At 52.2% G+C, this 12,845-nt stretch overlaps 1 protein-coding gene across 5 annotated transcripts in view; it reads left to right on the top strand.

The window, feature by feature from the left end:
* Positions 1-12,845, top strand: part of LTBP2 (latent transforming growth factor beta binding protein 2) — a 119,630-nt gene that overhangs the window by 58,931 nt on the left and 47,854 nt on the right. For all 5 annotated transcript variants that reach the window (XM_049897411.1, XM_049897412.1, XM_049897409.1 and 2 more), the window contains exons 4-8: positions 751-941; positions 2,648-2,818; positions 3,268-3,474; positions 4,326-4,612; positions 5,630-5,732. In XM_049897411.1, the coding sequence (XP_049753368.1) occupies positions 751-941; positions 2,648-2,818; positions 3,268-3,474; positions 4,326-4,612; positions 5,630-5,732 (959 nt within the window). The remainder of the gene's footprint in view (positions 1-750; positions 942-2,647; positions 2,819-3,267; positions 3,475-4,325; positions 4,613-5,629; positions 5,733-12,845) is intronic.

The raw sequence follows: 12,845 nt of genomic DNA, 5'->3' as shown, positions 1-12,845 counted from the left end.
AGGTAGGAATTAAATAATAAATACAAAAATATGGAATTGTATAAATTATGAGCTAATGTTAAGTGAAAAACCAGAATTGAAGTTGTATTTGTTAAGTGATGACAGTTGTGTAAAAACATGTATGTAAGCCAAGGTTGAAAGGAAATAAGCAAAATTGTGTGCTGTGTTGGGTGGGAGGGATGATATATTAGTTTTTTTCTCCTTGGATATTGTTGTTGTATTATTTTTACAATCAAATTAAATAAGAGGGAGATTCTAGGCTCCACCCCAAATCAGTCTGTGAATGTGTTTGTTGGGGATCAACTCCATAGGTATTGTATTAAAGGTTACATTCAGAAGTGGTAGGGGAAACTTATAATCTCATTGAAGGAGGCACAGAACTCAGTTTTAGGGCAGGAGCTGATCCATAAGTGGGCTTTCAAAGATTCTTATAATCTCAGAGCCAGATGGGAACAGTCTTAACACCTTCATTTTACAGCTGAGGAGCCCGAGGGCCAGCGAGGCTAAGTGACTTGCCCGGAAAAACCCAGCAAAAGTCTAGCTAGTCCACAGAGGGGTCAGCACTTCTACCGAGCTAGGTAGCTGGCCTTTGGATCAGTCTCCTACATTAAGGCACCTCGGGTCCAGGAGTCACCGGCCAAGCAGAGAGCACTCTTCCGGTGCAAAGACAGGGAGATGGGAGGACTGAAGAAGGGGGACAGAGAGGCTGCTCCTCAGATGCAAACCCCTATGATGCGGTTGTCTCCACAGGACCCTGAGTGGACTCAGCCAGACCCGACCCTCCCAGCAGCAGGTGGGGCTGTCCCGGACCGTCCGACGTTATCCAGCTGCCGCTGCCAGTGGCCAGCTGACTTCCAATGCACTGCCAGTGGGACCAGGCCCTGAGCAGAGGCAAGGCGCCCAGCAGGCAGCATATCTGGGCCAAGTCTCATCCGCCTGGGGTAAGAATGCCCTGTCTTGGGGTCCCCCTCCACTCTTACCCTCTTCCTCATTCTTTCAACCAATCAACAAAGAGTCGTTGGGCACTTGCTTTGTGCCAGGTTCTAGGGGTAAAAAACCAAGCTGATCTGGACTTTCCCCCTGTTAAGACTGTTCAGCCTTGACTGCCCCATTTCCACTCAAGCTGTCATCCCTCCTGCCTTTGCTTCCTTCATATCCAACCGTGAACTTCAACGCCCTAACCCTGGTCCTTCCATCTCATCCTTTCTGCAAATCCCAACCCTCCTGGATCAACATACCCAGTTGCTTTCTTTGCACCTACACCTGGGCCTCCACTTCCTATAGGAGAAAACGAAGCATCTATATGGATCCAGGCCACAGCAGACTCTTGGTCACCCAGCTACATCTGTATGTCCATTATTGCCTGACACCCTTCCCCATGTGCTTGGACACACTCTGTCTCCCATTCTTCAGAACAGCTACTCAAGCTTTCCCCACTTTCCGAAATCTCCATCCCACTGCCTTCCACTTCATATCAGCAGATAGGTGTGTCTCTCACCTCCCAGAGAGCTCAACTTCCTGCCCACCTCCCCAACCCATCACACCACACTCTTACCTAAACCCGTGCTGGAGCTGACCTCCTTTCTTGCAATTTTGAAAGGGAGGTGTCCCTCTCCCTAAGGCACATCCCTACACCTCTTCTTGTTTCCTCTGGAACTCTAGGCCCTTGTTTTTCTTCTCCTGTATCTTCAACCTGTCCCTCTCTATCACTTCAGCATATGACCCTGCTTACAGCTCTTCCAATGAAACACACACACACACACACTTCCTACTTCCCTCTGGCTTCCTCTACCTCTCCTCCCTTCACATTCAAGCTTCTTGCATGTGGGTCACATGTACTTTCTCCACTTTCTCACCTTCCATTCTCTCCTCAATGCTCTGCCTCCTGGCTTGCCTCCCTGGGCTCCCCATACTGAATTAATGCCCCTCCTTTGTACTTGCACTGCCGCCACCTTCATTAGATGAAGTGACCTCAGTCTGCACTGCTATAATGACCTCCCAACTAGTCACCCTGCCTCCTGATCCACCCTACACACCACAGCTGGGATGGAAATTCATCCTCCTGCACTTCCTCTTTGATCTCTTGCCGAAAAATTTTCAATGACTTTCCCACTACCCATCAAATAAGGCATCTGATCCTCATTCTGGCAATCAGAGCCCCCCAAAACTTGACTCCAATAATCCTTGCTGGCTTTCTCTTCCTCCACTTCTCTTAGAAAACTCCACTCTGGCAAGCCTGAACTACATTCTGTTCCCTCCTCTTGCCTTTAAACCCCAGCTGCAGCACTTGCTAGCAATGTGACTTGGGGCAAGCCACTTAACTTCTGTAAGCCTCAGTTTCCTTTGCTGTAAAATGGAAGTATTAGATGGAACAGGTGAGAATTGCCAATTTCTAATGGCTCAACCTAAAGTAATTCCTACTCAAGAGGACTGAGAGTTAACTTAATGTGCATAAAGCATGAACTCAGGGCTGGTGCCTTGGTGGCCCTCAATAATTGTTGGACTGTGAGCTTCTCAAAGGTATGCTCTCCATGGGATGTTGCATGCAAGGATTTGCCCCAGTCTTGTAGGCCTTTTTAACCTGGTTCTGGAGGTCACGGCTGTACCTCTCAGCCCTGCCCCCTGGACCCAAGCCCTCTCTCTGCAGGGCTGAACCTCACGGAGAAAATCAAGAAGATCAAGATCGTCTTCACTCCCACCATCTGCAAGCAGACCTGTGCCCGTGGGCACTGTGCCAACAGCTGTGAGCGTGGCAACACCACCACCCTGTATAGCCAGGGTGGCCATGGGCATGACCCCAAGTCTGGCTTCCGCATCTGTGAGTGCTTTGGGCTGAAGCCCAGATCTCTGTAGGAAGGAAACCCACTGCTCTTAACTTCGCTCCCATGAATTGTTTCAAATCACACAGGGAGCTGGGTCCTCACCCAGTTCTGCCACGACCTAGCTGTGTGACCCTGGGCAAGGCACATAATCTCTCTGAGCCCAAGTTTCCTCAATAGAGAAGTGGAGGAGTTAATACCACCTGCCTCCTGTCTCCTAGGTTATTGCAGGGTCAAGGAAAGACATGAAAGGGCTTTTTAGAAAGGCAAGGGTTCGTTATTATCTTCCCTTCACCATTCCTGGGTCTACATTTCAGGGGTGCCTGGCCTCCCAAGCCACCAGATTTGGGATCCTGCTCCCCTTGTTTCTCTGTTGTCATCTGCCAGCCATATGGTGGGTGCTGCTAGGCTCTTCCACCACCGGTCACCTTGAGGGTTGGTGTTGTAGATTTCTGCCAGATCCCCTGCCTGAACGGAGGCCACTGCATCGGCAGGGATGAGTGCTGGTGCCCTGCCAACTCCACCGGGAAGTTCTGCCACCTGCCTATCCCGAAGCCGGAGAGGAAGCCTCCAGAGGGGGTCTCCCACCACTGGGCCCTGCTGGAAAGCCCCCTGAAGCAGTCTACCTTCACATTACCTCTCTCCAACCAGGTCGGTGAGTGCCAGCCTGGGACTGGTGGATGCTGGCGTCATGATTGAGGAAGACAGGGAAGCTGAATCTGGCCTTATATCCAAACCTCCCTCCTTTTCCTCTACCCTCAGGGCTGTTTCATGCTCTAAACTTCTCTTTCCCCTTCCATCCAGATTCATCAATATTGTCTGCCCTTACCCTGTGCTAGGTGCTGGGGGGGTGGGGGGAGGCAAAGCAGGATAAGGTCAGGGTCCTGCCCTCAGGAGCCCACGGTCCTGGACAATAGAGTGAGGATGGGTGGGAAGGAGAATATCAACATAAAGCATTCATTTTCCCTGACTTCCATTATTAGGTGACAAAGAAAGGGTACAAAAACCACATAGTGCTGTGGGGGATCAGGGGAGGGCAAGCCCTCTGAGCCCCAGTGCTCAGGAAAGTCCACGTGGGTAGATGGGCCTCACTGAGACCTTAAACAATGGGCGATACTTGGTCAAGTAGAGAGGAGTGGGACGGGGCCCTCTGGCAGAGCGACTGGCCCTAGCAAAGGTGGAGGTGGGACCACGCAGGGTCCCAGCTTGGCTGGCCCTCAGGGGTTGTACAGGGTCTCAGGGGAGAAGTGATTAGGAAGGTAGTGTGAGGCTTGTTAATGAAGGTCCTTCGTTGAGGGCGCGGAGTGAAGGGGTTTGTGCTTCATCCCATTCTCAGTGGGGAACGGTTCCTGGGTTCTGAGTAGGAAGTGAAGAAATGCAAGGGGAGCCGGGAAGACACCCAGGCGGTGCCCCACCTGGCCAAGGGCTGGCAGACACTTTTCTGGGGGAGGAACAGTGAGGGTGGGGCCCTGTGTCCGCAACTCTGACCTCAGCCCCTCTGCCCAGCCGCCATGAACCCCTCCATGGTGAAGGTGCACATCCGCCACCCGCCCGAGGCCTCCGTGCAGATCCACCAGGTGGCGCGGGTGCGGGGCGAGGTGGAGGAGGCCCGGGAGGACAACACCGTGGAGACCAGACCCTTGCCCCGGCTCCCCGCCAGCCCCGGCCACAGCCGCTGGGACAGCAACAGCATCCCCACTCGCTCTGGACAGCCCGTTCGGCCACCGCCCCCCGCGGCACACAGGCCTTGGGGACCACTGGGCCGGTGTTACCTGAGCGCTGTGAACGGGCAGGTGAGAACGCAGCTCCTGCCTCAGCTCTAGAAGCTTCCAGGCAGAGGTACCACCCACTCTGCTCTCCTCCTCCTCTCTTTCCTCCTTGTTCTCCTGGAATGTGAGCATCTGCAGAGTCTCCCATATCCCAGATGGGAAAACCCAAGGCATAAAATTGCCAGAGTATGGAGAGGCTGGACCTCCTACCTGGGCTCCACTCAGTACCTGTCAGTGCCAGGCACACAGAAGAGGATCCAAGAGAGTCCTCAAGTGAAGGCAGCTTAGGGTCTGGTTACAGGAAAATCTGGGCTCTCTGACTGCTGAGCCTAGGACCCCTGGCACATGGGCAGCAGGGCTGTGTAGGGAGAAGGAGTTTGGTATCCAGTTGAGATTGTGATTGCAAAGATGTGGACTCAGCAAACCCAGGTTGAACCCCAAAGCCCTAGGGCTGCAAAGATGACATACACCCGCTCCCCACCCTGGAGACATACACAGTCAGTGATGGGAAATGGGGGGAGTTTTTCTGAGCCCAGGCATCTAAGAATAGGGACGAGGCCAGACCCAACGTGGATTTTCTTAGGGCTGCCGTTTGGTATGACCCAAAACCTCTCCTGAGGTTAGGGAATCGAAGGAGGGGAAGAGTAGCCTCCTGGCCCTCTCAGCTTGTGAGTCCCTGAGCCTGGGCCCTGCTCACAGAGAGGCCAACACTGTGGGTGATGCTGGAGGTCCCTGGAGTTTGACGGAGGAGAGCATGTCTTTGGAACCTTCTCTCTGTGGGCTGGAGATATGGAGGGTAGGTCTTGTGTCTGGGGTGTGGGACCCCCAAGTCAGCAGGGTCTCGAGGGTCCAGTGCAGTGAACCACAGGTTTCTCTGTCACCCCTTGGATCATGGGCTTTTTCCCTTCTCCCCTCCCTTGCGGGGGGCCTTCCTCCAGCAGAATGTGGGGGTGGAGCTCTGTGTCCTGGGCTTTCCTGGAGCATCTCTGGCACTGCAGGGGAAGGGAAGCGGGTCACCAGTGCCTATGGCCTCTTTTCCAGTGTGCCAACCCACTGCTGGAGCTGACACCCCAAGAGGATTGCTGTGGCAGCGTGGGAGCCTTCTGGGGGGTAACCTCGTGCTCCCCATGCCCGCCCAGACCAGGTGAGTGCCGGGTTCCCAGAGGTCGAGAGTTGTGGGGGAAACTCTCCCCAGCCTGGCCTGCTCACCCCTCTGCTGTGGGGCATCCTCTTCAGTCCTCTACCAGGCAGGTAGAAGAGGCTGGTAAACCAGGCAGGCTTTCCAGGACTGCCTCGAGGGTGCTTTTGGCTGGCAGCTGAGGCTCCTGACAGGTCAGGCAGCTCAGCCCCTCTGCCAGGGCAGCCTGGCCTGCCTGCCTTGTCAGACTGCCTGTGAGGGGCTAACCTCTTTCCAGTTGTTCTTGCCCAGGTGGCAGGGATCTCATCCTGTGCTGGGGACCGCCCGCCCCCCGCCCCCTCCCTGCCGCTGGGGCAACAGGAGCTCAGAGGTCTTGATGTGGTGACTTGGTGTTTCCCTCATTCTCTCCCTGGAGGGGCACTCAGCCTCTCCTCACCATAGGCTGCGCCTCCTGTTTCCTGCCTTCTGATCTGTGATGCAGGGCTGTCTGTCTTAGAATGTCCTTGTAGTGTATAAGAAACCCAGTCCCTGCCCTCTTCTGGATGGTGGGGAAAACCTAACATTCATTCACTCAGAAAATACTCACTTGCGCCTCCTGTGTGCCAAGTGCTGAGGGTTCAGTAGTGAGCAAAATGCCCATTCATCCTGCTCTCATAGGCTTTGACCTTTCAGTTGGAAGGGAGACCTGTGCGTAGTGTGGCTTCCTCATGCGGAGGCCTACACCCACTCAGCGTGCCTTCCCCTCCAGGCCCCATTCCTGTGCCAGAGCCTGGCCTTCTGCCTGTTAGCGGCCAACTCAGCGAGTCAAAGAGGCTCCCTATAGATGGCTTTGTGGGGAACCTGGACCAGGACCCAAAGGTGGGAGGGACAGAGCTGGTCCCAGGAGCTGAGTCAGCTGTGGAGCAGCGACCGTATTTCCTAAGCTAAAAATAAGTGTAGGTGGTTTCATAGTGTGACAGACTTTTTGTGAAACAGGCTTAAGCATCAAACACAGACCAGGTACCAGTCCCAGCTCGGCCCCTTAATCTCTTTCTGCCTCGTCATTTTTCCTCATCTGAGAAATGGAGACAATAATAGTGGCAGTGTCCTAGGGCTGATGTGGAGAATAAATGAGATGATACATGTGCTTAGCATGCTCATTAGTCAGTGAACAGTAGCTATAACTGTTATCATCATCATCTTTATTATTGTAGTCATGTGCCCGGTAACATCCACTCAGGCAATGTTCAACCGCATATACGTCTGAGGTTGTGTAAGGTTATAATAGAGTTCAGAAATCCTGGACAACAGGATGTAGTGGGCACAACTGGTCATGGCAAATGCAACAACTTCCTCCACGCAACGTGTGTATCTCATGTCTCTTGTATACAAAGTAATTGCACTGCCAGACATATAAATGGTACAGTACATATATAACCTATAGTGCATAATGTCTTGATAGTCATAATAAATGCCTATGTTACTGGCTTATGTAGGCACTGTACTGTACTTTCTGTAGTTATTTTAATGTGAACTTTCCCTACTTAGAAATAAAAAGTTTACCATGTAACAGTCTATGTTTTGACTTATAGGTAGAAGCATCCAATCTCGTGTGTCGCGTGTCTCTTGAGTGAGCATTATCTGTTTAATTTTCTTTCGAAAATATTAAGTGAAGTGCATTATGGCTCCCAAATGCAGCAAAACCAGTGCTAGTGATGGCAGCAGCAAGAGGCAAAGGAGAAGTATCGATTTGGAAGTAAAACAAATGTTATCCCATATAATATGGTGTTTACACAATGTCCAAATCACATAATGGCCTATTTCACAGAATATATCGTGGATGTTAAGTGACGCATGACTGTATTATTCTTATTAAGTATCAAGTATTTTTATCAAGTATCAAAGGGAGAAAGGGAACAGATGAGGAGGGAGGAGTGCATTAAATTGCTCAGCTTCTCCCCCTGCAGGCTGGGGCTGATTCTGCTACCTTTCTTCTTCTTTTCCTTCTGCCTTCCTACCAGCTGGACTCTTGAGACTTCCACGCCTCACATTCCATTCAGTCAGCAAATATTGACATTGACCAAGCACCCATCTGAAGTGCGCATAATGTGCAGGCCTGGACAGACAGTGGAGAACAAAGGAGAAGCAGTCCCTCCCTTCCCCAAGTTTACAATCTAGCGGGAGGCCTTAGGCAGTTAGTGAGCGTCAGAAATGAGGAGTGCTTATGCGGTGACTGGCTAAGTGCCAAGTGCTGTGGGAACACAGGCAGGGAATCAGGCCACTGCTAGGCCATGTGGCACCTTTGTGCAAATTAGGAAAAGATGCCCCTTCTGTTTTTTCAGAAAAAAAGCCTAGGCTGCCAATGATTCCCTTTGATGTGGTGCTTTTGTGCAGTGCACAACAAGCTCATCCGTACACCATGGGGCAAGGAACACTACTTAGGGAGGTGACATCCAGAATAACTAGGGGTAGGCCAGTGAAAGAGGAGAGGAAGAGTTAAACAACTCAAGGAAATTGCATATGCAGGTGAGACCCAGGGAGTGAGGCAATAGCAACATTGTGTCTCCTGCTGGGTGGGCCCTGCCCAGCTCTGGCTCTCAGGTAGGAAGGCAAACACATCAGAAGGCTAGGCAGGGTCAGCGCTCCCAAACCCCCTGTCTGGGCAGGTTCTGGTTCCCAGGAGCTGGTTCATTCATACAAATGAGTGGAATCTCTTCCCCATTGGCCCTCCAAGGGACATCCGGTACCTGCTTCTGCTGACCAAGGTGCTGACCTCCCAGGGACCACCTGCCCAGCAGCACTGGCCTGGCAGGGAGCTAGCTCTGCTGGGTGGGAGCAGTGAGGTTTCATTTAAGTGGCAATGCAGGCGTAACTGCCTCAGAATTTTCTTCTTCTTGTTTGGAGGCTCAGAAGTGGCCATGGCATTGCTCTTGGCATTTGAGAGACAATGGAGGGGAGGAGACAGGCTGTGGGTGGTGGAAGGATGGTGTGGAGTGGTGCGGCTGAGAAACGGGGTACTGGGAGGGTCTGCCATCCCACCGCTTCTCAGGATCCTGCTTCACTTCTGGGTTCCACATCCTGCCTTCCTCACGCTAAGGCCTACACCGTCTTGGGAACTTCCTCTGGGCGAGTCTTCAGGCCCTGAGGTGTCCAAGGTCTGGCCAGTGAGAATGATCCAGAGCCGTTGAGATGTAGCCCCGTGGGTGAGGGAACAGCACTTAGGGTCATGTAGGGTCCTTGGAGTCAGTGTCACTCCTCCAAGCCAGTAGGCCATCTCGAAAAGTGACATTCGTGGCTGGAGACCTATCAAGTGATGTTGGTTTTGTTGTTAACTGTTATTAAGTCAGCCCCTGACTCATGGTGACCCCATGCACAACGAAATGAAACACTGCCCGGTCCTGCAACATCCCCATGATCAGTTATGGACCAGACCATTGTGATCCATAGGGTTTTCACTGGCTGATTTTCAAAAAGTTCATTGCCAGGCCTTTCTTCCTATTTCATCTTAGTCTGGAAGTTCTGCTGAAATCCATTCAGCGTCATAGCAACATGCAAGCCTCCGCTGACAGATGGGCGGTGACTGTGCATGAAGTACATTGGCCAGGAATGGAACCCAGGTGTCCCACAAGGAAGGTGAGAATTCTACCACTGAACCACCGCTGCACCCATGTCAGGAGACATTAGTGAGAATGCAAACAGAAGCCACCCTGGAGCCTCCATTTAAATGCCACATCCACTGCCTACAGGGTTTAAGCAGAGAGCAGGAGCAAGTAGGACCTTCTCCTGTCCAGGACACAGGAGCTCATCAGGGACACAGACATGCAGGCTTCAAGGCCCACAGCTAGGGACAGCTGTTGTCAGTGATAGGTCCCAGGCCTGCTCCCACAGCCGGGGCTGGCAGGCACAGTGACCATGACCCCAGACCTCGAAATTATCTCTGAGTGCAGGAGGAGCACACAGCCCTCACTGGCTGGGGAATGGGACAGAAGATCAGATTTGCTTGAGAGGCTGCCTGCCCACCAGCTTCCCCCTGCTGGTGCCACCTGTATGCCAGCCTCATGATCTCAGCCTGCCAGGTGCCTGACAACCCTGCTCCCTTGATCTGGTTAAGCTGGCCATGTCTGTCCAGGCAGGGCCTGCAGCCAGTGCTGGTGGGCTGGGAACAGAACCCTGTGGGTCAGGTGCCCGCACATCACATGTGGGTGCAGAACACCGACTGCCACCCTCCCACACTCATCCAGGGCTCAGCCCTCGCTCACCTCTGCTTCCTGTCCCAGGTAGGCCCCGCCCCCTGCCACTGTGTTCAGTACATCTCAGGCAGCTGGGCACCAGGGTGCACACCCTGGAATGTCAAGCATTCCAGCACACTGCACAAGAAATAACAAAGACCAGGACAACATAAACATTTAAAAACACATTACAGTGCAGCTGGGCATTGTACAGAGAAGGGGCAAGATGTGGGGGAACCTTGTTTGTGTTGACAGGCTGCCAAGCACCTAGGTCCACTCCTGAGCCTGAGGTGAGGCCAGGGGATATTTCTTTAAGTAGGCGTAATGAGCAAGCTACTGTGCAAGAAACAGAGGGAGCTGCTGGGGTGAGTTTGGGGGGTGGCTGGCAAGACAGACAAGATTTTAGGTTCTAGAACATTCTTGTGGTACAGTGGTTAAGAACTCGGCTGCTAACCAAAAGGTCAGCAGTTGGAATCCATCAGCCACTCCTTGGAAGCCCTGTAGGGCAGTTCTACTCTGTAAGATTGGGTCGCTATGAGTCGGAATCAACTTGATGGCAACGGGTTTAGAAGATTCTTGGCTCTAGTGGTTTTGCCTCTCTGAGCCTCTGTTTCTCCTCTGATAAAATAGGGCTGTGCTCCTCAAGGAAGGGCATTGTCATCCCCAACGATGTGGTCTAGCAGAAGCAGATCATGATGGGACTTTAAAGCCAGCAGCCCGGGAGCCATGTGACTCCATGTCTTCCACTCAGTCACCTTTCGGCTTCTGAGGCTCCATACTGGGGTGTTGAAAGAAGGGCCCTGCAGAATGCTGGTCTTTCTGATGTGGAAAACGAAGTCTTGATTGACTTGAAGTCTCAATTACATGGCACAGATTCCTTTTCTTCCAGAAAAATCCCACAGAGCCCTCTTCCTCAGAGAGGTGGTGCAGAGGATCAATCCAGGCCGGCCTTTGGCTACTCCCTTCTCCCTTTGACTCTGCATGACAGAGGCAGCGTGTGCCTAGCTGACCTCCAGAACTTAGCCTGAGCCACGTATTTCTGACCCTATGAGACTTACCCAAGCTCCCAGCTCAGAGCCTCTGCCGTCCCCTGCCAGGTTCTGGAGAGTACGCAGCTCTCTAAAGCCACTTTGATTAGGGCCACATTTTTGAGTTTTCATCTGAGAAAGGCAGACATCTGGATTGACTGGAAAGTTGGCTACTGCCCCATCTGGCTTGGCACTGGCTGTGCAACCCCAAGGCCCCTGAGCTGGGGCAGGCGGGGCTGGCACAAGGCTCCTTGCCTGCAGTGGTGGGCTCCAGCTGTTTGCCGCAAGATTGTCTTTCCTCTGCCTGGCGTGGGATGAGTTCACCTCAGAACCCAGCCCCTCCCTGTATCTCCTGGGAGTGCTGATTTTCTTGCTCTGCCCCTCTAAGGAATTCTGCCTCTTCCTCTCTTAAAAACAACAATAGCCACTAGTTATTGATCTTTTACACTATGCTGGGCTCCTCACCTGCATTATCTCATTTAAGTTTTGCAGCCACCTGCAAGCTAAGGATCTTTAAGCCCATTGACAAATGAGAGGAATTGAGTTCAGAGAGGTTAAGGAGCTTGTCCAAGGTCACACAGCTAGGACAGGTGAAGCTGGGATTCAAACCACAGTGTGTCTGATTCTCAGCTGACCAGGACCTCTTTAACCATTCTGGGGAGGCCTGGGCTTGCCTGGAGACAACAAAAATCAGGATACTAGACAAGAATTTCACAGCCAGAGGATCCACTCCAGGATTGTATTTCACGAGTTGCTTGTGCATGAAGGACAGTGTCCCTCAAGGAGACTGTCATTGAATAAACAGGCAGGGCAGCAACCCTACATTCCAGGCCTGAGAGATAACAAAGATGTGTTGGAAGAATTGTCCCAGGGAGAAGACGGTGGGCTTGTTCCACATGTGGGTGTTTCTAGGGAGCAGAGCTCACCTCAACACTGAGCACAAAGAGCAACTTACTAAAAACTGCAGCTTCCTTACAATAAATGGGTGTGCCTGGATGTACTAAGCTCCCTGTCAGAGGGGTATAGCCACCAAGAACAGGTTTATAGAAGCTGGGGAAGGAAATTGATTTTAAAGGGAATGAATGTTTAAATATACATTTGAAAAGTTATTTGAAACCCCCAAGGGAAAGAAAGCTTTGGTTTGGTTTGGTTTTGCCATCACCCTTGTCCATGGGGACTGTTACACGTGCAGCTCTGTGATTCCAGCCTCTGGAGAGGGTGGGGGCGGGGATGATATATATAGGCACGAGGAGCAGGCTTGGAGCAGTGACCCTTAGGACTGGTGCTGGGTCACAGCAGTACATCATTGTCATCATCGTTGGCATTAGCAACTCTCTCCATGGCACTTACTAAGGGCCAGGCACCATCCTAAGCACTTTCACATTACACTGAGTCCGAACAATCTCTCCTCAGAGTTGGGTGCTGTTACCTCCATTTTGCAGATAAGGAGCTAGCCCTGAAACCCAGATGTGTATGACCCCAGACCCTGCTTCTAACCGCTCTGTAATTTGCCTCCCCGTATACCTTCTTGTGACTTGGCTCGGGCATTTGCTAACCTAGAGAACCCCAGCTTGGGGAAGGAACAGCTGTGCCAGGGTGGGACTCCCATTTTCTGAAACTCTGGGTGAGACGCCCAGTTTCCTGCCCTAAAGAAATGGGATTTTCAGCATTCCAGTTATTAAGCTGAAGAAGCAGTGTCTCTTTGGCCCAGGGACGTTCTGAGAGCTCCTTCCAAGGGACTTAAAGCCTCCTGGGAATTGTGCCTCTGACCCAAGTCAACACCCTCCCTACTTCAGCGGGGTGTCCTGACACATGTCGCCTCCACCCTGGAGAGCTCTAGGGAGGATGGGGGTGGGGATGGAGTGGCACTTGCCTAAGCCAGG

This window comes from Elephas maximus, chromosome 10, assembly GCF_024166365.1.
Source record: "Elephas maximus indicus isolate mEleMax1 chromosome 10, mEleMax1 primary haplotype, whole genome shotgun sequence".
NCBI lineage: Eukaryota > Metazoa > Chordata > Mammalia > Proboscidea > Elephantidae > Elephas > Elephas maximus.
Note: the sequence above shows the minus strand (reverse complement) of the source record. Positions and strands in the feature narration are given on the sequence as shown.